The sequence below is a fragment of the Dermochelys coriacea genome, chromosome 21, assembly GCF_009764565.3.
Source record: "Dermochelys coriacea isolate rDerCor1 chromosome 21, rDerCor1.pri.v4, whole genome shotgun sequence".
NCBI classification, from domain to species: Eukaryota; Metazoa; Chordata; order Testudines; family Dermochelyidae; genus Dermochelys; species Dermochelys coriacea.
In genome coordinates this window covers 9,808,446-9,833,158 of record NC_050088.1, presented here as the reverse complement: position 1 = coordinate 9,833,158, position 24,713 = coordinate 9,808,446, and the positions used below count along the sequence as shown (strand labels likewise).

Here is a 24,713-nt window from a genome sequence, read left to right as displayed (position 1 = left end):
GCCACAGCTTTGTCCAGCAATAAAAAACGTGGGGGTTGGTTAAGGTGAATCATATTGGTGTTAACTCCTCCAGAGCGGTATATCCCCCCGCCCTAGGGAGGTTTGAATGTACTAGTTCAAACTGATTTTTCCTGAAAACAGCAGAAGGGAGTGAGTTGTAGAAGGGAAGGTTCCTGACTCTCAGTTTTATGTTCATGCCACTTAAATAATTAACCAGATCTCAGCTGGTCAAAATCAGTGTAACTCCATCAAAACCAGTTGCTGATTTATACCAGCTGAAGAGCTAGTTCTAGGGTTTGTAGTCATTTGGAAATATCAGTGCTGTAAGAGTTAAACGGATTTCTGCATTAAGCTAAAGCTGGGATTGCTAGCTTTAAAATGGATCTTTCCACCACCAGGTACTGAGATGATAGCTCATTCAAAATTATTCCCACTGCTTCCTTTGACACCCATTCATAGCTTGGATGCAGCTGATGTGGGAGCCTGATCCAGAGCTCACTGCAGTCAATGGGAAGACTCCCAGTAATTAGGCCCTTGGTGCTCTGGATTTGGTACATAAACCTGGCAGACACTGTGGGGAGAGAGAAACAACAACAGATAAACTCCACATTAATCTATGGCATCAGTATTTGCTGCTACAAGCAGGAGTGTGAAGTGATATCTGAAATCAGCAGGAGTTAAATCTTGCTATTGATTCTCTCTCCCATCCCCTGCTAGGCACCAGTGAATTAACATGAATTACACTGCCTGAGTAGTCAGGAGAAATTTAACCAGTATACTTGGAGGGGATGAGGCCAGGAGTTTGTCTGTGCCTTTGAAATATTTATGCCACAAATTAGCATGTGTTCTAAGCCCATGAATTTCAAATATTTATATAGCTTTAATATTAAGGAAAATGTATTAAAATTTCCCATAGGCGTTTTATTCATTAGTAAGGCTCAGCACTCGTAGACAACAGTGCCTGCTTGGTAATGCATCCATGTAACAGCCCGGAGAGTGCAGAAAAACCGGGAGCGTGATTTGTCTAATGCAGTGGTTCCCAAACTGGGGTTCAGGACCACAGCGTGGGTCGGGACCCTTTTTTAATGAGGTCACCAGGGCTGGTGTTAGGCTTGCTGGGGCCCGGGGCCAAAGCTGAAGCCTGAGCCCCACCAACTGGCCCTCCTTCCCCCCACCTGCTGCCTGGGGCTGAAGCTCTTGAGCTTCAGCTTTGGCGCCCTTGCCTAGGGCAGCAGGGCTTGGACAGGCTCAGGCTTTGTTCCCCTTCCTGGGGTCATGCAGTATTTTTTGTTGTCAGAAGGGGGTCACAGTGCAATGAAGTTTGAGAACCCCTGGTCTAATGCTATCAGACTAAGACTTTCAAACCTGGGTGTCTCAAATTAAGCCCCCTCCATCCAAATTACCTGCCCAAAAGTTCCGAGTTCCTACTGAAGGTAATGGGAGCTGCAGCATGTGCAGCTCTTTGAAAATCACACTGCCCATTTAGGTATCCAAAGACGTACTTAACAGACTCACTTTGGGCAACTTTAAGGTGCTTAAATCTTGGTACAGATCATCTGCCTGTCTGGGGGGTTCCAGGAAAACCCATACAAATATCATTGGCAGATTGAGGTTGTCCAGTCACTGTACATTCACACACCACTGAGGGCAGCTGGGCTCACTGCCTTACCCTAGAGGAGAAATTTAAACTCTGTCAGCTTCTTATGCCCTGGTTTTATGCAACCCTTTTGCCACAACACTCCAAGCACAAGACAAACAGGGGAGGGAGGAGAGTACAGGTCTTTGAGTCGAGAGTTCAGTGCAGAAGATTTGGGGAATTAGCTTTGCCATTATTCCTTGACATTGCAATTGAAATACATTTCCAGGGGGGTTACAGTCACTGCCTGTTTTCTTCTAAAATTACCCCACATTATGGTGAATGTTTAGCCTATTTCAACTACAAAGCCAGTTTTGCACATACTTTCCTTAAAAGGAAGATACTTTAGAGGAACTGAAGCTTGTGAGCCGTTGCAGGCCAGAGACTGGGTTGGGTATTTTATTTTTGGTCACACTTCTCCTGTAGGACATTGTAGAGCAGCTCCTCAGCTGGGGGCTGCAGTCATGGACCAGGACTCTATTGTTCTAGGTGCTGTACAAACATCGAACAAAAAAAACAGTCCCTGTCCCAAAGAGCTTGCAATCTAGGTAATGGTTACATTGAAGTCAAAAGAGCTACACTGATTTACACTAGTTGTGGATTTTGGCCCGTAACTTGTAAATTCTGTATATGTGCCCGGGGTTGCAGGAGGGTTTATATAGCCTGTGCTGAAGCTTGTCTCTCCATGGCTTCATTGCTATTTTTTGCCATGCTAACTAGCTTAAAGCTAGCACAGGTGTATCTACCTGAGCAGCAGTCATGCCTGTGATTTCAGAGGAGACATACCTTGTCACATAGGTAAATGGGGACACCGCCCTATAGCTGATAACCTGACCTGTAGTACCCAGTTAATGCAAATCTGATTAATTCTACGGTCTTCCCTTCTATTTTCAAGGTTGTTCCTTTGCAGTGGGAAATCTCACTGCTGATGGACTGGAGATCTGACAAGCAGCCACATTGCCCTGGTAAAAGGGGTGGAGAGTTTGGCACTTGGAAAGAGGGACCTTTCTTTTGCTGCTTCCCAACTCCCTTTGCCCTCTCATCAGCCGCATCCATCATAGCCATACAAAAATTGAAAATTCAATTTAAAATGAAAGCTGGTGTCAAATGGGTTTTCACAAGTTCTTTAGAGAAGAAAAGCTAATGAGCATTTGCACCCCCTCCCCTTGCCCTCAACGCACACTTGGTCCCTGGGAGCAAAGCTATTTATTTGATCTCTCTTGAAGTTTTACAGCTGCACCCATATTGCTGGCCCTGTGATAAGCCGTAATAAATACAGAGGGATCTTGGAAGCATCTTAACTACTGGCACATTTTTTAAGGAGTGTTTTGGACAAATGGAAAGTTATTGACTGAGATGACAGCGGGGGACCTATTGTAAAACCCAGGTGAGGTTCCAAAGTTTGTACACATTGTATTGACCTGCTGTAATGCAGAACAGAAGAGGAAAAACATTTTAATTCACTTGTTTCGCAGCTCCCCCGCGCGCTCTCTCTCTCACACACACAGCTTGTACCTGGCAAATATTGCAAGTGCTCAGCACTCAGTCAGAGAGGCAGGAATGCTGCTTCAAACAACAGATGTAGCACCCTAGAAAGCCATTAAGCAGAGCAGAATTTAATACATTGGCTAACTTGTTTGTCCTTTTGTTTCTCACTCGTTTATTTTCAGGTTTCCTTGTAAGCTGCCAGCAGTCAGAGGAGATGTGAAGCTGAGGTCCTGACCTCTTGCCATCACTTCAATTCCTATGGAATCGTCAGGAGAGCTGGAGGGTTTCATTATAGGGTTGATGTCAGATGGTCAGTGGCTAGTGGGCGGCTTCCTTCCGAAATATTCCCCTGCCGTCCTGCGGGGCAAGATATTCTTCAGACCCTATCCTAAATTGCATGGCTTTGCAATGTGCCATTGAGGACTGAGCCAATGTCCATGGGAATCTTTTTATGACCTCAGTGGGTTTGGGATCAGGCCCTTAAGGAGCTGACTCTTTTTTTTCCCCTAGATGCAGCTGCATTTCAGTGATGGGTGAAACGAGCCTTGGTTAGGATTTTCTAAGCTGTCCAGGCGATTGACTGGCTTGATTCTCTGGTGCTCTGCATCCTGTCATCATTTATACCAGTGCACAGTGAGCATAAAATGCTACCGGTAGCATTTTACTCTCACTTTGCACCCTCTTTGCACAGGTATAAATTTCAACACAAGGGGCAGCGTGACAGATTCTGAGCATATGTGTCTAATGGTGTCTAGAGAGGATGGATGACCAGTAATTAGGGCACTAACCAAGGCTTGGGAGAGCTGTGTTCTGGTCCCTGCCCTGCCACAGACTTCCTGTGTGACCTTGGGCAAGTTACTTTTAGTCTCTGCGTCAGTTTCCCCAACTGTAAAATGGGATAATAGCCCTGCCCTACCACATAGGAAGGTTGAGAGGTTAAATGTATTACAGAATGGCAAGTGCTCAGATATTATTGGACTAGGAACCATACAAATAGATAGCTAAACCTCCTAGACTACTTTAAAAGGCTCAAGTTATCCGTAAAGTGCTCTGGGATGAATGGTGATAGATTAAATATGTAAAACATTATTTATTATTTTAATATTCGGCTCTACATTCTTCTAGGTCAATCCTTACTTTAAATCCATGCAATTGTAATATCATAGGTTACATTTTATCCTGACTTACATTTATTTCAGTGGCATCATTGTTATTATTTGTTGGCATTTTGGTTGCATTTACAGCCCCCCCCAGTCAAGATCCAGACTTTATTGTGCTAGGTGCTATATGGACACACAGTAAGAGACAGCCCCTGACCCGAAGAGATCACACTTTAAATGGACCAGACAAGCAAAGGGTGGGAGAAAGGAAGGTTCATTACTAAGGCTGCGAATCATTCACGGAGGTCATGGCTTCCGTGACTTTCCGTGACCTCCGTGAATTTTGCACGCCGGTGGGGCTGACCCCAGGAATACCCCAGCAGCTGGGGAATCCCAGGGGCCAGCCTCACCGGCTGCTGCTCTGACAGCCGCAGGCTGCTGGTCCCTGGCGCTGCCTTGGAGCAGTGGTCCAGGATCAGCAGCGGCGGCAGCAGGGCCCCAGGCCACCCCCAGACCAGCAGCGGCTGTGGTTGGGTGTCCCCGGGCTGCCCCCGCCTGCATCATCAGTGGCGAGGCCACGGGCCGCCCCCACCCGGACCAGCAGCGGCAGGGCCGTGAGCCATCCCCCACCCAGACCCATGGCGGCAGCAGGGGCCCAGGCCACGCCCCGCACAGACCAGTGGCGGCGGGGCCCCAGGCCATTCCCCACCTAGTCCGGTGGCGGTGGGGCCCCGGGCTGTCCCCCGCCCAGAGCAGCGGCAGGGCCATGGGCCGCCCCCAGCCCAGACAAACAGCAGCGTCTGGGGGGCTCCGGGCTTTCCCCTGCCCGGCGAGGCAGCGGAGCCATGAGCCACCCTCCCCCAACCCAGTGGCAGGGGACCCTGGGCCACCCGCAGCTACAGAGGGGCTCTGGGTTGCCCTCCTCCCCCCCCCAGCAGAAGTGTGATGCCCACGCTGCCCACCCCCAGCAGCAATCTTCAGGAGCACCCTCCTCTCAGCAGGGAAGATTTAGTCACAGATATTTTTAGTAAAAGTCATGGAAAGGTCCTTGACATGGGGCCTTGACTTTTTGTTTATTGCCTGTGACCTGTCCGTGACTTTTAGTAAAAATACCCATGACTAAAACATAGCCTTATTCATTACCCCTGTTTTGCAGATGGGGAAACTGAGACACACAGAGATTAAGTGACTTTGCCATGGTCACACAAGGAGTCTGTGGCAGAGCCTGGTATATAACCCAGATATCCTGAGTCCAAATCCATTGCCATAACCACAAGATCCTCCTTCCTCTCTGGCATGAGATATAGGTCGGCTCTGAATTTGACCCACAGTGTTTCCATAGAGCCAAATCTTCTAGTGAGAATGAAACCTTTGCTGTTGTCTTCCAAGGGGCCAGGATTTGATTTGTGATGACCTCACACAAGCATTCTGAGGACCACCACTGGTTGGGGCGGGCTGTGATCTTCCTTGGAAACTGGGAACTCTTTACAAAAATTCCTTGCAGAAGAAGTTGCTGCCGGTGCAACAAAGCTGTTTCTATGCACCCCAAGTATCCAGTGACCGCTTCTGGGAGCCAAGGGCACCACTAATTATTGATGATGCAACTGGGAGCTTGTGGTGGACCTATATAGGGCTAAGAGATCAAGCAGGAGCACACAGGAGAAACCAGAAAGCCCTGACTGCCAAGGAGAGACTGCTGCACTCTCTAGGTAAGTGATGAGTGTCTTCATTTCTGCTTGTGATAATTCTGCAATGGACAGTCAATGCTCAACGGTTTGAGACAGGGTCAGCAGAGGACAAAAGTTCCATTTCATGAAAGATGTTGAGATTTCAAAGTCTAGGTCCTTTCCAAACAGGAGCAGAAAACCAAACCTTTCTGACTTCTCTGTGAAGGAAGATTCTGAAAAAAAGAAAAAAAAAAGATTTAGACATGATTGAACACAGGTTTTTTTAAATCAAACCAAAAAGTTTCATTATGGTTACATCAAAACAGGACATTTCAATGTTGCCAGAACTATTTTTTCCCTCTGGTTTTCTTCTAAAACAACATTCTGACAAAATCAGGCTTTTTTGATTTTGGCAGAGCTGGATATTCCAGAGGAATATGGTTCCATTTAAATTTCTCTCCCCGGTTCTAATGATTATTCCTGGTTCCCTTATATGAACCTTGAACTGTATATCATGAATAAGAGAAACAACCTCTTCCCATCTGGGGATGTCCCGATGCTAGAGCTGTGGACTGGGACTCAGGACTCCTGAGTTCTCCAGCTTCTTTTGTGGACCGTGGGGTCTCCATGCCTCACATCCCTCTCTGTAAAATGGGATGATAATATTTACCCACTTCATTCAGGGGGGAGGGGGGAGGAGATTTAGTTCACAGTTAGGTGAAATTCATCCCTGTGCAGAGATCCTGCACAAGACTGATATTCTATTATAAGCAGGGCTTTAATGGGGCATAGATCTCTTGCAGTGAATTTCACCCTGGAGATTTTAAAGAACGTTGAGCTCCTCGGGTGGAAGATACTTTCCATTTTGGGGCTCTTGTTATTATTGTGCCTTGTCCCCTTGTCTCTTTCCTCTCTTCCTTCTTTTAACATTATTTACCCTCCAACAATTCCTCTCTCTCTTAGTTCCCCCCCCCCGCACCCTTCTGGTAATGCCCATTATCATGATATCTAAGCTCTTCTCCGCTCTGATTTCTCTCCAATTCAGGGATCTTTCATCCATTTTTCCACGAAGTTTAATTTCTTGTTGCTAATGAGGCTGCTGCTGCTGCTACTCTCAGTCTCCATCCAGATACATCCCACTGAACTCTCAGAGATAGGAAGGGCCAATCCAGCCTACCCTGCTACCTGCAGAGTTGCCATGGCAAGAGTTAGTTGATTGCAGCTCTACAGATACTTTTAAACAGGAGAGATGCTTCAAGCCTAATAAGAGGGATCAACATCACTGTTTAATCCAGGCGGAAGGTGCTTTCTGCACTTCCCTCTCTGTATGAGCATTGATTAAATTGACTCCCTTCTCATTCCCTGTCTGTTAGACCCATCAGACAATGGAATATGTGGCAGAGACTCAGGGAGCCGTATGGGAATAGAGCACTCCAGGAGATGCCCTGAACACAAGAGATGGAGCAGATGCAACTTCTTCCTAAATTAACCTTTTGATGTCCCTCACTGATCCTGAACCCCAATGCTCAGGGAATAAAGGGCTTGACTGCTCATTGTGTTGTGAGTTGTAGTCATTTAGACCAAAGGTCCCAGATCAGAATGGCGGCATTTTACCGGAAATGCCAATGCAAGGTGCAGGGCAAATGTAGAATCTGGCCCAAAGTACCCAGAATACCATGTTGTACTGATGCCCACCCTGGAATCTTACCTCTTGGCACTTTCTCTTTCAAATGCTACCTGTGAAAGTAACGAACAGCAAGCTATAGATTTGCCTGGGGAGACGCTGAGCTGGAGTCTTAAAATATGAAAGACGTGTCCTGTTTATAAAGTAAGGAAGGGGTGTTCAGTGACTGGCTGGATGGATAAGGTAAAAAACAGGAGCTTTTCTCCAGGAACAGAGAGAGAACAGCTTCACAAAGGGCTAGTAAGTGGGAGATGAAGGAGGTGACTGGGGTATTTGTTGCGGGGGGACAGTAGTTTATTGATGTTACGGAATAAATGAAGACACAAAAGAATGATCCTATTGAGAGAGAATGTGCATCAGGACATAAGCATGGTAGAATCCTGTTTTAAGGAAAGACCTAGGCAATCCCCTTTTGATCAGTACAGCCAAGCAATCGCTGCACGTCACTGGGTCATATGGTGCAACTGATTTTACAGCAGAATCCCCCAATGCAATCAGTAGGTCTGATAAGCCAGCCACTAACTGCCTAGGGTCAGGAAGAAACCTCACCATGTGGGCAGGATATTACAGAATTGTCTGTTGTGTGAGTTTTTAGCAGCTTGGACTGGCCCCTGTTGCAGTGGGGGGGGGCGGGGCGGGGCGGGGCGGGGCGAGGCGAGGCGAGGCGAGTCTCTGTTGCCCCAAACCTCGTAAAGTCATGTGCACCTGTGCAAAGTGAATGCATTATGGGGGTAATCCACTACTGGGTCAGATCTTTTGCTGGTGTACATCAACAGAGCTCCATTGATGTCAATGGAGCGATGCCAGTTTACACCACCTTAGAATCTGGCCCTATCATTCTGTTTTGGTAGCATTTTGCACAGTGTAAATGACAACACTTAGTGCAGGACAATGGAGAAGCAGACCCAAGACCAGCACAGACTGTGATCTGATGCATAACTCTGAAATAAGTCCTAGTGTTTTTTATTCAGTGGCATCTGAGATGGCTCTTCCTTGGCTTTCCTGTGCTAGCACAATGCCAAAATGATCGGGTGGCAAATGCTGTGGAATGGAATGTTTGTTCGTCTGTACAAGTTTATATTTACATGAAATCTAATTCTGGGGCCAGATTTGACCTGACAGTGTCCCTTTAATAATGCTTCAACCAAAAGCTTTTTAAAAATAATTAAGGATCAGGATAAAATTGGGTAAAGCAGTTACGTAGTGGGACCAGACTTCATTAAATGTGTTCAAGGGAGAACGTTTTAATATTTAAAAAGGAGATTTAATATTTACATAAATCCTCCCTCTGATGTGAAATTGCTGCTAAATCAGGTTGGAAACTGGTTTTTAAATCCCTTTAAACTGGTTTCCTGTAGAGCTCGGGTGGCAAATGATGTCTGCAGCTCTGTATGACCTAGCAAAATTTATTAAGGGGCTCAGCCCACCTGTGGGAGTTGCCCATACTGTCTTATAGGTCTCTTATGGGATTAGAGACACTAGCATGCTGGCTTGATCTCCCGTCTCCCCCAAAGTTTATTGAGAGAAAATAAAAATAATTATAATAAAACAGTTATACTGAAGCTGCCAAATCAGGACACTTCCCTCACTATGGAAGCTCAGTGTGGTAGCTTGAAGCGTTTTCCCCTGGGCAAGTCTGGATTTCATAAACACTGTAATGGAGGTGTAGTGTTGGCAGAACTGAATAGGTATTTAACGTTCCATAAGACTGTAGTTTAAATGTAAGAAGTTACTGCCCAGGAACACACCCATGAGAACTGGCAGTGTCTAATGCTTAGAGAGGGGTCCTGTTAATAAGGACTCCTTGGTTGTATTTTCAGCTCAGGGACAGAGTTAAAGCATGGGATCTGTACTCTGCTCTGACCACTAGACCCCACTCCCTAAAGCATGACCCCTTAATTCTGTTTCCAGCTCTGCCATTGACTCAGTAACTGGGGGCAAGTTACTTTGCCTCTCCGTGACTCATTTTCCCCAATTGTAAGATGGGGATAATGCAGTAGAGCACTTGGAGATCTTTGGAGGCAACATGCTAGGTCAGGAACACAAAGCATTATATTAAACCTGTTTATTCATTATTAATTATCCAGCTAGCAAAACCCAAGCATTCATCAAGTGCTGTGTATACAATTTAAAGTGCAAACAACTGGTATTACATAAGAACCTGCTTCATGGAAGCATGCACTTAAGCCAGAGTCTGTTGGCGGAGTTCTAGGCAGGGCTGCATGAAACCTTCCCTTTCTCTGCATAAAGGCAGGATTTCCCCTCTGGATCTGATTTCCCCTGCCTCCCATCCTCTTCTGTGTTCATCTTCCAGGCTGCTAGAAGTTAGGCTGGGAGTCGAGAGGCTCATGGCTTGAACTGCACAGAGGTGCTTGGAGGTGGCCCTTCCTCTGGCTCGTGATTAGAAAATGAAGCTGCGTCTTTGTTGAGTCAGGCCCCAATCCAGCAAGGGTCTTACGCAGGCAAGGAGTCCCAGCGAAGTCAATGGTCCAATGAACCTGTCGGTCCCTTGCTGACTCAAAGCCTAAAACCGTTGCATTCTAGAGGCGGGAGTCTGGAAGTCCAATCAGCTTAGATGACCCTTCTAGGAAGAAGACGAGGCGGCTGTCAGTCACAGCTGCTGCAGGTTCAGAGGGCATTCGTGTGTTTTAGGATGATGCAGTAGTCAAACCAGCCTGTCAAAAGCTGGCACAGTTCCAAACTCTGCTTGCCAAAGGGAAGACATTCTAGACATTTCAAAGTGGGGAACTCAATGGATATGTGCGCCTTATAGCCAGGGCATCATTCTAACTAGAGACGCACAAATGTACACTTCCCCTCTCAGTGCAAGTCAGACCAGGCCCTCCTCAGCCTGCAGTTGCTCCATACATTTTTAGGCCAAGATTTTCAAAAGCAACTGGTGATTTTGGGTACCCACTGCCCAGCATTAAGGGGCCTAATATGCAGGCAATGCTGAGCATCTGCCCTCTGGAAATAGGCCCCTTTTAAGGTATCTCAAGTTGGGCACCCAGAATCACCAGTCACTTTTGGAAATCTCAGCCTGAACCTTTCGACATTTGTTTTGTTCAGCAACGCAGAATTCCAGGGAGCTGGGGGAAAACCTTCCTTCCAGATCACTTTTCGGCAGCATGAGGTCTGCCAGGAGAGCGCTCCCATGTGCAAAATCTAAACGAAAATGTTCAGCCTCCAAAGCAGTTTTCTTTTGTACGGACTGAGAAATGCTTCCCAGCCAGTGGCGTTTCCCAGCTCTGTGCTGTGCAAAGCAGGTGCAAGCAAGCCCAGGTATCTTTACCCAAGGGCTTGCTGAGAGCACTTTGCCTCCCATCCCCAGTTGCCAAATCGTATGGTTCACTGGGTGTAGACCATGTGGAGGTAAATCCTGTAGGGAAGTGAGAGTTGCAATTGTGGGATGTTTATCATTCTTAGGATTGGGCCATTGGCTGGAGGTCAGGCCCTCAAGGGGAGGTTAAACTGTCACTCAACACCTAACGTCAGTGACAGAAGCAGCTTGGAGAACAAATATGAAGTCTATGGCTGTTGATCAGAAATAAAGGCCAAAGAAACCCAAGCTCTGTGTCCCAGGAAGGATAAATTGTCTGAACTATAACTCAGGGTTATTCCTTTCTGGGCTTGGTTCTTTGTTCCTGATGTTGGTTGAACTGCTGTGCACCATGGCAGGCAGCCATCCTTGCTGGCATGTTCTGACCTTCCCCTCTCCTGTGTTGCTCAGGCTTTCTCAAGCTCCGTGATGGTTTCCAGGAAGGTGGTGGCTTTTCTGCTTGTGGTGTATGTGGTGGCCATGCTGGCTGAACAGACTGAAGGCTACCTAGCCTTCTTCACCCGCAGCGACATCGAGAGGATGCAGGTAATCTCTGAGAACCATACTGCAATGGCTGGAGCCCTGAGCCGTACAGAAAGACACATCCTGTGCATGCTTCCCACACACAGCTCATAGTTCATCCCCTCTGAGCAGAGACACTGCCGGTTTGATGGGTGGTTTCATGATGTTGCCAGTCATAGCTTCATAGAGTTTAAGGCCAGAAGGGACCACCACAGCTAGTCTGACCACCTTTCAGGCAGAGGCCACTACACACAACCCAGCCACTTCCACGCCAACCCCAACCACCAGAATTAGACCAAAGTATCACAGCCCTCATGAGACTAAACTATTTTGTGCCACAGGCAGAGAACAGGAGGCACTGAGGTGCAGTAATGCCCAAGGCCACTGTGGTGCAGGGAATTGATTGAATGAAATATACCCAGATGACCCTCGTCATCACTAGTGGTCTGGCTGAGAGCAGCAGACCCACTTCTCTTATGCCTTGAGCCGACCAGTTTCCAGAGGTGAAGGGCTAGTGTGCTAACCCACTAAATTCTCAAGTGCACCAGTGCCAGGCCTCACACAGCGCAGATGAGAAAAGACAAGGGGGATGATTTCTTTAAGCCCATGGCATTGGAAAAGTGGGGTAAGTCCGGTGGCACTGGCTCAGTTTATTCTCAGTCATGCTGCGGTGGAGCTGGTATCCCTTAAGAGGGTTCAAACCACCAATCTTTCAGGCAACAGCCTAAGACTGTACTTATAGGGTGATTGTCTACAAGCGTGCTCAGAGTGCTGACTTGGGCCCTGATTCAGGAAATCTTGTAAGCCTGGGCTTAACTTTAAATACACATTTATGTGCTTGCCTGAAGAGCAATGCTTTTCTTAGCTGGAGCTTTCAATGGGAGACGAATCTTGGGCCAACATAATTTTTACAGATGTAAAGCTCTCAATGGGTCAAAAGTTCAGACCACCTCTCTCAAGTCCATCTCTAGTGGAAATGTAGCTGGAACAGACTCCCCATAGCACGACAGGTCCCACAGCTGAACTGGGATGTGGTCAGTAGGGCAGTTTATAGGATCCTCAAAGAGTGGAAAGCACTTTATTCACCAGTCCCGCAGAGGACTTTGAGTGAAAGACTCAGGATTAGACTGCAAGAGCCAGGATTCAGTTGAACATAAAATAGGATAGTGGAAACAAAAGGCCCATTTACATTTATCTGTGGATATTTTTTAACGGTTTTCTTTTATAATTGCTAAAAGAGCTAATGGCTTCAATTTTATGGAGAAGCTGCAGTCTCCCGTCATAATTCTGTGGTGCCTCTTTGTTCTAATAAATAATTAACCATGCGCCAAATAGGTTTCAGTTCTGGGACATACATAGAGGAAAATCCTTTTCTTTTGATGTGAAACTAATGTTGCTGAAAGGTGCCAGGCTGACAGCCCTAGAGACTAATGTTCTCTGTTTTCACACAAGCTTCTCACATCCCCCACCCCACAATCACCTTACTGATATGCTTCATCTTGGAGAGACCATGGGTCAAATCCTGGCCCCATTGAAATAATTAGCCATGCTCCCCTTGACTTCAATGGGGCCAGGATTTCACACCCTGTCTAGGAATGAGCGGGGATGGCCTATTCCTCCCATGGTGTCTCTGCTGAGCATCCATGCAGCCACTTCTTGGGTGGAGCATGGTCATTCTTCACCACTATCAGAGGGCAAGGGGAAGTTTGTGGATCCAGTTTAAACAAAAAGGCAAACTAATAAGAAAGCAGCCATGAAAGCTTCCCCATTGTGTCTCAGCACTGGCCTATAGAGTGTATACTGATGTGGACTTTTGCAATGTGTCATCCACCAGTAGCCCATACAAACTCGCTTCCCCCAGGGGTGCTCATCACAATCAAGGGTCCTCTGGGGCGAGAGGGGAGTCCCTCTTATTTTTTGTCCAAAATCTGCCTCTCTCACACTGAAAATACCCCTTTTAAAATTCAGTGTAGTAGTTAGGGCAGCACTACGGACCCACCTCCAGCAGACAGACCCTGCCTTGAGCAACCACTGCAAAGACCCTCCCAGCAGGCTCCCAAAGCCATAGTATGAAATCTTTCAACCCCTCTCAATTGTTGCTGCTCTCCTGAGGTTTGCGCTGAGGAGGGATTTCACTGCATATATCATAGAGGGACAACACAACCCACCCCAGAATGACCTATTAATAACGCATAGCATGAGTGACGTGCTTCACCCTTCATTGAACAAGCAGCCATTCTGCCCCTCCCAACCCTTGTCTCTGTGACCTTCCTGATCCTTGGTGTTTGTTCTTTACTGTACCTTGCTGTGTAGCTCCAGGAGAAACAGAGGAACAAAGCGCAAAAGAAATCCCTGATGTTGCAGAAGCGATCGGAAGGCAGAGAAGTCACCGAGCTCTCTGATGTGGAGGGTGTGGATGAGGGCGAGATCATCAAGGTGAGGGGAATGGTGGAGGGGACCCTTAAGTATATGAGGAAACCACACAGGTGCAGTTGGGTGTCCAGTAACCACGTTCGTTGACTAGATACAAACATATGAGACCTACCTATATGTGTACATTGCTGCTCTGTTAGGTTCTGATGGCTTCTGCCATAGAAGACAGTAAGTGCCACTAGCAGGCTCAGGAATTGTTTAAAGGGATACTACCCAATACCTATAAACTGGACCCAGACATTGAGCAAGTTTACATCAGAAGATGGGTGCAGGGTGCACCTCAGCCTTGCAAACTTATCTTGAAAGTTTAGTAGCTCAGCCCTTGAGTCTACTTGCCCTGCCTGGTATACTGATGGTGAAAAATCTACTGATATTTTATTTACCTCTCAATAAACATCTACCACTGCTGCTCAAGATTTTGCAAGTCTGCTTCAGGCTTTTGGTTTGGGATTTATCTTGATATTTACTAAAGTAGGCTTGTTATCACCTGTGAATTGTCCAGCACCTTTGAACCTGCAGGATTCCTAAGGACCTTGTAGAGGGGGTACCAACCAGCTTCACTCTTGGACTCTTTAATCAGCACTCAAGGGCAGAAAAATACCTATTTTAAAACATAAGAACATATTGGGCCATCTAGCCCAGCATTCTGTCTTCTGACAGTGGCCAATGCCAGGTGCTTCCCAGGGAATGAAGAGAACAGGGCAATCATCAAGTGATCCATCCCTTATCGTCCAGTCCCAGCATCTGGCAATCAGACGCTTAGGGACACCCAGAGTTTGGGGTTGCGTCCCTGACCATCTTGGCTAATAGCCATTGATGGACCTATTCCCCATGAATTTAGTTAATTCTTTTCTGAACCCAGCTATGCTTTTGGTCTTCACAACATCCCCTGGCAATGATTTCCACAGGTTGACTGTGCATTGTGTGAAGAAATTCTTCCTTCTGTTTTGTTTTAAACCTGTTGCCTGTTAATTTCATTGTGTGACCCCGGTTCTTGTGTTATGTGAAGTGGTAAATAACACTTCCTTATTCACTTTCTCTGCATCAGTCATGATTTTTATAGACTTCTATCATATCCCCCCTTTGCCATCTCTTTTCCAAGATGAAAGGTCCCAGTCTTATTAATCTCTCTTCATATGGCAGCCGTTCCAGACCCTTAATAATTTTTGTTGCCCTTCTCTGTACCTTTTACATTTCTCATATATCTTTTGAGATATGTGGCAACCAGAACTGCATGCAGTATTCGAGGTGTGGGCATTCCATTGATTTATATAGGGGCATTATGATACTGTCTTATTATCTTTCCCTTTCCTAATAGTCCCTAACATTGTTCACTTTTTTGACTGTCACTGCACATTGAGCAGATGTTTTCAGAGAACTCTCCACAATGACTCCAAGATCTTTCTTGAGTGGTAACAGCTAATTTAGAACCCATCATTTTGTATGTCTAGTTGGGATTATGTTTTCCAATTTGCATTTATCAACACTGAATTTCATCTGCCATTTTGTTGCCCAATCACTCAGTTTTGTGAAATCCCTTTGTAACTCTTCACAGTCTGGTTTGCATGTATCTTGAGTAATTATGTATCATCTGCAAACTTTACCACCTCGCTTACCCCTTTTTCCAGATCATTATGATTATGTTGAACAGCACTGGTCCCAGTAGAGATCCTTGGAGTACCCCTCTATTTACCTCTCTCCATCCTGAAAACTGACCATTTATTCCTACTCTTTGTTTCCTGTCTTTAAACCAGTTAGTTATACAGGAGAGAACTTTCCCTCTTATCCCATGACTGCTTGGTTTGCTTAAGAGCCTTTGGTGAGGGACCTTGTCAAAGGTTCTCTGAAAGTCCAAGGTTTTTTTCGGCATCTACGTGCCGATCTGAGCCCTCGGAGGCACGTTTGCTCAGTCACCCAAGATAGAAAATTGGGCTCTTCAATTACAGCCCAGGAATTGTTTCACCCACCAGTCAGTGCAGCCACTTCTGGGTTGGAAACATCACTATTCTTCTTCATCGGCAAAGGTGAAGGAGAAAGAATGTGGATCCATGGGAAATGTACCTGGGTAGGATGTAAAGTCTAGCTGAGTTGGAATTTGGCCAGGAAGTTAGTTAACACATCTGCTCTTCCAAAACTGTCTAATATTAGTGTCTAAACACTGAGCATTCTCAGTCTTAAACATTAAATACCAGGCACATCCTGGAGTCTGACAACCACCCCCAAATGTGGCCTGAGCAACTCTGTTCACTTTTGTTACATCCTAGCAACAACTGTCCTGAGGAGCTGCATGCAGAAATGTGCCTCTTCGTACAACTCTTACTCAGGCATCAGTGTCAATAGAACAACTGGCCTGAGAAAGAGTTGCAACACAGGGGCTTATCAAGTTCAAGGATCACTTTCTCCTTTAAGACCTCTGCTAATTGTAGAGGCAGTATGCTGTTCATTGCCAGTAGCCTATCCAGCCTACATTTCCAAGCTAACATCTGGATGACCCAATGGATTGAAACTCTGGGACATCTAGCAACCCAAGAGTGAGTAAAGAGTTCAAGGACAGCCCTCAAGGCCATTTATCCCTTGTGAAGACCCAGTCCATGTCAATGTCCACTATACTAAGGGTGCAGTTCCTCTTCCCATTCATGTCCATGGGGAAACTCCCATTGATTTGAACGGTGCAGGATCAAGCCTCAAATAGGAGACTAGATCAGCCCAGCTTTATTCCATGTGACAGAACTTCCAGCTTGTTCCTAGTGCTACAACTTTCAGTGGCTGGCTACGGGGTTGGTGGGGAAAACTCTAGCAAGCAATAGCATGTAATTCTGTGCACAAGATCCCTTGTTCTTCAACATCGATAAAGTAGGAGGTGTGGTTATCCGTCTTCCCCCCTTCATTTTCCTTTTTTTGTTAACTATGCTTTTCTTCACAGCTGACTGCTCCTGGAGAAATTGGAATGCAGCTCGACGCTAGGCAGCTGGAAAAATACCAGCACGTCCTGGAGGAACTGCTAACTGAGATGCTACTGGACGCTCGAAATGGTACTGTAAGGAACTTGAACTGTGCCTCTCTCCTTCCCCGAGTGATATTTATATTCTGGGAATGGCTTTTGTGTCATGTTTGCTCCCTTTACAGAGTCCTCATTTCCCCCCCCCCACCCACCCACCATGGATACACTTTGTGCTTAAGAACATTAAGTTCCCTTCTCATTGTCCAGATGGTCTCTCGATGCTGCTGTCGATTGTTACAGTGACATCCCACCATTTCCAAGCAGCCACCCTTGGTACTGCTCCCTGTGTTCATGTCCCTCCTCCTTGGCCAGGGAACAACCTTGCAAACACATTGCTCCAGCCGTTTGAAAATGTGTCCACGTAAAAGCAAGACTGAGGAGCTGCCTTCTCCTCCTGAATGGGTATTAAGGGCAAAATGCACTTTGCAGGTCAGCCCAGGTGGGACGCTGAATAGCTAAGGAGAAATCAGTGGGAGTTAGGTGCCTAAATACTGGATTTTTGAGACTGCTTCTCTCTTCCCTTAAGGCCAGAGTGTGGCCCATCCTGTACACCAACCAAGGGGACTAAAAGAGGGTGTTAAACCCCCCCCTTACTCCATTGAGCTGTCTACTCACACCAGGAGTGCCGGATGCAGAAAGGATAGCAGCCTTCATGGGGCTGCCAGTCCCCATATATATGCGAGTGGAGCTTTGGCTCCACCCCAAAATGCAATCAGTGCAGTTGTGTCAGCATGCTGGGGACATCCTCTGTGTGTCAGAGATGGCATATCTGTGGGGGATCTTACTGTAATAAGTATTATGCATCATTGTGGGCCAGGGATTGTATATAATTCCCTGAGGGAGACCTCCAGTAGCTAAGAACAGGGGTGGGTGATGAGGCAAATTCACTCAAACTGGAACATCACATGACAGGTCCCACCCGCTGGGAAGGCTCGCCTATGCTGGCTCAGACTGGATTCTCTAGAGACCAGCAGACAAAGAAAGGATTTTTGTATAAATAGCCTGAGTTTAAAGTGACTGTGGGCCTACTTTCTGATCCAACAACCGGACACGACCTTCTGTCCCAGGGACGACCCAGTCCTTCCGGGAAAGGGTTGGAAGGATCTATTCATGGGGGTTCTTATTCTGAGCAAAAGGTGTTCTGAAGTTGTAACCAAAGAAAAACCCCTTGGTGGGGTTGGAAGGGCTGACTCCTACCAGAGCTCTTGTTGGACTTGGGGGGTGATCTCTGGAAGCCTTCTTAGCACATGTGTAGGTTCTTTTAGTGTTTTAGTGTTTTCTCTGTAATGCTTTCATCTTAAGAATAAATGTGCTTGCTTAGAAAGGGCTGTGTGGTAGCTTGTACCTGGGGGCAATTATGTTCCTTTTAGACTCCAGGGAGAAGCAAACTAGACCTGTTTCATCAGTCTGACTTTCTGGGGAACTCACAGTATAGGCAGGGAACTGTGCAGTCTGGTAAAACCCAGTCAGGAGGGGGAGAGAAATACATCTGCACCCAAGAGAGGTGACAGCTGAGGAGCTGGGAGCCTAGAGTGGGTGCCCTGGCTGGACTACAAGGGGAAAATACAGGTGCAGTTGCCCTGAACTGTGACACACTGCACCAGCCATATGCCTGACACCATGTAAATTCCCTTCCCCTGCGCCCTCCACCGAGGAAGAAGAAACACAATCTACTTCCCATTCTACTGCTTGGAGAGCACAACCTAACGCTGTCCTGTACATGGGGCTTCTGGCAGAGCGACAATTTAGCCTTTGTTTTCTGTCCCAACACCCTCTGAAGTCAAAGGGAGACTTTCCATTGTCTTCCATGGGCATTGGATCGTACCTTTATAACACATCAATGTATTTCTGTTCTTTTCAGTGCAAATATTCTCAATTTACAGGGGTGTGACAGAAATCAGAACCAGGCTCTTAGTATTACCAAGTTCTAGGTATTTGGGGGAATGTTGCTGTGCACAGAAACTTAAGGGCTAATTGAGGTGCTAATTGTTCAGCCCTGAAGTCAATGGGGTTTGCCTTAGTGAGGACGTAGGGCCAGATCACGCATCTCTTATTCACACTGTTGTGCACATACGCGAGTCGCCCCACTGAAACCAATGGGACTATGCGAGTAAAAGCTCAGCAGAGCAGTATACAAAAGGACTGCACAATCCAGCCCTAAGTAAACGCTGAGTAACAACTAAGGACCCCAGGATTTAGGGTGAAATTTTCAGCAGAATGCAACACCCATAAATTAGGCCACATTAGCCAAACAGCTCAGCACCTGCAATCGAGGCCAGATTTTCAAAGGCCTCTATCTAGGTGTCTGAATGGCAGCTGAACTCTGAAACTCAGGCCGCAATTGTGTTGCTGAGCACTTGAAAACCTAGCCCTGAGCTCTTCTGATAACCTGGCCCTCTTTATGTAAAAACTAGAGGCAGAAAAATTCTGTGACAGTAGGTTATTTAGTCAATTCATGTATGCCCTGTTGGAGAACAGTACGGGATTGTGATCTATAGTCAATTCTCTGGGGCTTTATCCAGTCTAGGTTTAAATAACCCTAGCAACAGGGCTTCCACACGTTCTGTGGGATTACGGTTCCAATTGCACGTGCTGGTTTCAGTTTGTCATAATTTCTTCGAGAGTGGAAGTTGAGGAGGGTGGGTATTGCACATAAAGCTGTAAAGGACTGAAAATTGTACATAAGGCTTATAAAGGATTGGGAATTGTATGTAAAGGACTGGGAACTATAGATGAGTCTTGTATAGGACTGTATAAGGCTTATAAAGGACAGGGAACTGTAAATAAAGGACTTGGCAGTGTATGTGTGGCTTATAAAGGACTGGAAATTTTTTATTTATATAGATATATAGCTTATGAAGGACTGAATTTGTTCTTTCCTCTCTTTACAGTTTAACTGATGTCCTCAGACCCAGAAGAGCAGGGTGATGCTGCTTGCTGGACTACAGGTCTAAGCTTCTGTAAAACTAACTCTGTAAAGTGCTTCAAAAGAAAAAAATTTGGATGCAAGGTAATAAAATGTGCAGTTGAATTAAATAAATGACTTGTTTCTTTAAAATGTCTTTAATAATCAGATGGTGAGCTCCAAGTGCATGAAAGAATCAAAATGGCTCTACATCATGATGCTTTCTGGGTATATAGAATAGCACCTTTTGTCTGAAGAGCTCAGCGCACGTTGCACATACTAAATAATTAGGCCTCATTCACCCCAATGCGGATAAGTATTGTTGATCTAGTTTTACAGATGGGGAAACTGAGGCAGAGGGTGGTTAAGTGACTTGCCCAAGGTCAATCAGCAAAACCCCTGAGTTCTGCCTATCCATCCCTTATCAAATCCCTAGAGTATGTTGCCTTCAAGAGCTTGGAATAGGATCCTGGAGTCTTGACTCTCTGCTCCCCAGTCTGATCACTAGAGGACACACACTCCCACAGCTGGGAACAGAACCCAGAAGTCCTGACTCACAGTTCCCTGCTTTAATCACTACAGAACATGTCCTCCTGCTAGACCACATATCATGGCAATACTTCATCATAACTATATGAAAATCCATCTTACTGACAGGTGCACTTTACCCATAGCTACTACGCTGTGAGTACACACGGCTTATCGTCCATGCTCACTTCTGCCTTGCAATAACACACAGATCCATGTTTATTCCTACTTTGCAAACGCAACTGAATGTAAATGGTTAATTTAATGTAATATTCATTACGATTCATTTACATGCCTTTTGCTTAATTAAGAACAGTCATTCTATAGGTACCATGGAATTTAACATCTGTAAGGTGTGAAATAGTGAGACAAATGATATGTCTGAGTGACAGGTATCCAATTCCAATCCAATTTTATCCTCTCAATTTAACATAAATTCTGCTGTCACTGTGGATCATTTAAATAGCTGCAGTATTAGTGCCAAAATAACACACATGCAATTGGAACTGCTCTATATTTTGTGTTTTGAAAGCCGGTCCCCCCTTAGGAGAAGATAAATCTCCTCCCATATAACAGTACATGTAGTCAGGAGTGCTTGCCAGCTTTAACATGAAATTCAAACACATATTTCCACTGCACAGACTGATCAGGCTAAAGTAGCTGGAGTTTTGCAGGGATTGTTGCTGAAGGGGCAGGTTACACTATAAAATCACTGATAACTGAATCTGAGGAGGGAAGATAATAAATGTGATGCATTCAGCAAGGCTGAAATGAAAACGGTGTGGTCTCATAGGGCCAAATCTTTGGCGGGTGTAAATCAGCTTTCCATGGGGCCAACCCAGTTTGCATCAGTTGAGGATCTGGCCCACTGACTTACCAGATTTACAGCATAAGTGAGATCAGAGACTGGCATGTTGTTCTTAATGGGGCATTCTCTACAAACCTGAGCTGTTCCCTCCTACAAGGGGAAAACCACGGGATAGGGAAGGAAAACTGGGTGAGGCTCTTCTTGAAGGAAGACCTAGGAGGTTCTGCTTCCATGCCCTGCAGCTCTCCTGACAGCTGTGTGGGTCTCCAATTTGCTCCAGGCACAAGGCTGCACCTGCCCAATCTCTTTCATCACGCCCTTTGTGATGCTGCCCTGTGAGGGCTTCCCCAGTTGGCAGATGCCCCTGGGGCTCCCGCCATGCAGGGACACTGCCCAGTGCAGAGGTTGCCCAAAAGAGCCTCTGGCTGTAGCAGCTTACTTGAGCCTTGTCCTCAGGGCTGGCAGTGGGGCCAAGACAAAATCTCTTGGGGAGACCACAACCTGAGGAGGCTTCCATGGAGTCTAAGGGAGGGGCAGTTGGTGCCATGGACATGGTAACCCTGTCTCCCATGCAGGAGGCATGAGATCCAGTTGTGGCTCTAAGGGGTGCAAACTCCCCCTTCAGATTTTTACGTGGGCAGAAGATGGTTTTGCCAGTCTGTACTTAGCTCATGACTCTTCAGCTGATGCACAAGCTGGAGTAGAACCCAGCTCCCTCTCCAATAGCTCTGCAGGGCTAAGAGAAGTTACAGAGAGAGAGAGAATGAGAACATACTTTTGTCCCTGTCTGTCTGATCTGGCTCCAAATACACACACGAAACAGTTCTGAGCAGTAAGAAGGGGCCATCTGTGCAGTCAATTTTCTAATCCTTGCCATCATCAGAGCGGGCCCCTTTCTAGGCCTGACCTATTTTGACAGGGTCTCTTTAACTAGCCTTCTCCTTTCTCCTGGTTCTCTGTACACAAACACTCACTTTTCCTTTCCCTTCAAGCTGCCTGCCTCTGATGCACACCCCTGTAATGAACCAAAACAGAAAGCTGGCTCTTGCACCCATCTGTATGCACAGCATCCTGGCTGGCTGCTTAGAAGTGTCGGTTCTTTTCCTTTCCCTTTTTCCTCCTATTGTCAGCATTCGATTACCATCATCAGCTCAAATAATTCCTTGCACTAGCAGCAGGTCATCCAGTTTCCAGGGCAGCAAACTCCATTACCTTGCCGCAAGCCGATACGTGGGTAGCTGTGAACTCACCTCTCAAGAAAAGGATCAAATTTTTCTCTAGCTAAGCTGGAGGGTGGAGAAAAGAAAAAGAGGAACTAAATACAGAGTCTTAACCTCCTCAGAAAGCCAGGCAGAGTCAGGACATGTCACGCGATCTGGCCAGAGATAAGAAAAGTTCCAGGCACACCTGTGCTGCGCTCATGAGTGATGGGGTGTCTGGCAGGCACAAATACCCTGTGAGTATCCAATGTAAGTGAAGAGTGCTCGGTATGAAGGATTGCTGTCTAAATACCATGCAACTCTAGAGAGATGGGTCAGGGCTTGCAGCTACCTCCCCTCTTTTATTGGGTGGGGGTTAATCTACTACACCCCTTTTTATGGTGTGGGATACTCCCCCCGCTGCATCCAGGAGGTGCATGGGGATGGTGCAGCCACGACTCCACATCTGTCTACTCACTCAAACCTTCTTCTCCCTGCAGGTAGGCAGCATCAGAGAAGCCGCTCAGGCTGGCCCACTACCACAATCTGGGCAGGTCTAATGAAGTCGTGTTGGGGGGGGGGTAACTTCTCCCTGCTCCCCCATGTGGCCATGTTAGTCTCAGCCATGGTCGATCCTACAGTAACTAAAGCAGGGATGTTCAAAGTCATCACAGGGACTTGAAGGCCCAGTTTCTATTCACTTTGATGGGAACTGGGTATCCAGACTTAGATGGCTTTGAACATCTCAGCCTGACTGGCTCTGCAAACTACTTAGGGCCTGATTCCGTCAGGGTGGCACCTCACTTTGCATGTAACCCCATTGAAATCAGTGGGGCTACTCATGGACTACGGTACCACAAATGTGAGCAGGAGTGACAGGAAAAGGGCCTGTAGAAATTACAACTAGCAGACCCACCAGTCTCTATAATCTGCACTCTGGGTGAGATACTGGGAATAAACAGGTAGCTGCTTAGCAGCTAATGGTACTACGGGACAATCTACAGACTCAAACAGAAGTCGCCATCAATCATCTTAGACTGTGTCCATCACTGTGGTATCTGTGCGCCTTTAGCAAGGGTAAGTGGGCAGTTTGCACTAGTTTTCTATAAGGGGGGGATTGGGCTCCACAGGAGGAGGAGGGGTGCCAGCCTACCTAAGCCTACACAGGGGATGGAGGCCTCGTCTTGCATAAGGTCAGACCCTACGCATTCCTCATCCAGTCCCTCTCATCCTCCCTTCTGTGTGGTAGGGATGAAGTGGTGAAGCCACAAATTGCTCCCCCCCCCCACACCTCCCTTTCTCACCAGCCAGTTCTGGGACCCCTCTACTCACTGATGAAGACGAGCCAACCCAGTCATAATTATCTATATAATTATCCCACTGTAGCTGCCATTCAACTGCAGAGGTAAGACCCAAGAGGAATTATGATGAAACCTGTCTTATATGTTCACTCACGGGACCAAAACAATCAGTTCCTTAAAGAAAATAGCCTGCGAAGGTAGATGGGGGCAGGATTGAGGATTGGCCTTAAAGTCCATGAGTCTGTATTTCAGAGTGGTCTCTGAAAACAGGAAGGGCTCTGAACACAATAAGACACACAACTAAGGGCATGGGAAGGGGCAGAGTTACCAAACTTTTCTGGATTCACTGGCGTCAAACTATTTTCAGTCGGCGGTTCTCAAGGCTGGGTCTCCTCGCGTGAAGGCCATTCCTACCTGTTCCACTTATCTTTGATCAGCAACCAAATGTTCATTGGGGAAATAAACGGCACAAGAGAGACTGCTTTTAAAGCAGAGGCAATTTAGGGTGCCTGGATTTTATCTCAGGGGACAAATCTGGTTGCACCCCGGTGACACCTCAAGCACCTCTTCTTGCTGTATTGAAAGGTGGCATAAAACAGCAACCTGCTCAGCAATGGCATAGGGTGCAAAGAGGCTGCTGCCAAGGCGCCTAGCAGTGTCCACCTGTCACCCAGCAGCAAAGGCCAACGTCATGTCACTCTGCAGCCTGGCACCAAAGGCCCCCCCCCGCCATGACGGCACTGCCACCAAAGCATCGCCCCACGGCAATGCAACATCTCATCGGTCACCCTCGGCAATGCCACGTGGCGTCCAAGTGTCGCCCCCCGGCAATGCCATGTGCCACCGATGGGTCATCTGGAAGCTGTGATCTGAGGGCATTTTGCTGGCTCAATCACAAATAAAAGGCTGAGCTAGCCACCTCCCCCTCCCTACCTCCCCCTGTGTGTAACTTGTTTCCTGGGAAGGGCACAAAACATCCTTCCCGCCCAGCCCCTGCATGATAAGGGCTTAAGAGAGAGCCCTTGGGACCAGAGCTCTGACCTCCACAAGATGGCGTCCACGGGAGGTGTCTGGGAATAGTTGACCTTTCCAAGATGGCGGACGCACCAGCCCGTCCAGGCG

At 46.8% G+C, this 24,713-nt stretch overlaps 1 protein-coding gene across 1 annotated transcript; it reads left to right on the top strand.

Moving 5' to 3' along the window:
- Positions 1-2,880: 2,880 nt before the first annotated feature.
- MLN (motilin) lies at positions 2,881-19,842 on the top strand. Its single transcript, XM_038379723.2, has 7 exons — positions 2,881-3,023; positions 3,307-3,434; positions 5,614-5,933; positions 11,306-11,440; positions 13,730-13,852; positions 16,773-16,881; positions 19,742-19,842. The coding sequence occupies exons 4-7, from the start codon at positions 11,324-11,326 to the stop codon at positions 19,744-19,746; spliced, it is 354 nt and encodes a 117-aa protein (XP_038235651.1). The 5' UTR covers positions 2,881-3,023; positions 3,307-3,434; positions 5,614-5,933; positions 11,306-11,323; the 3' UTR covers positions 19,747-19,842.
- Positions 19,843-24,713: the final 4,871 nt, after the last annotated feature.

Bases quoted from the DNA above. Each gene is read 5' to 3' on its own strand.
- MLN (XM_038379723.2), top strand. From the start codon at position 11,324: ATGGTTTCCAGGAAGGTGGTGGCTTTTCTGCTTGTGGTGTATGTGGTG. The intron at 11,441-13,729 runs GTAATCTCTGAG...CTTGCTGTGTAG, and splicing joins GCGACATCGAGAGGATGCAG to CTCCAGGAGAAACAGAGGAA. The intron at 13,853-16,772 runs GTGAGGGGAATG...TTTTCTTCACAG, and splicing joins ATGAGGGCGAGATCATCAAG to CTGACTGCTCCTGGAGAAAT.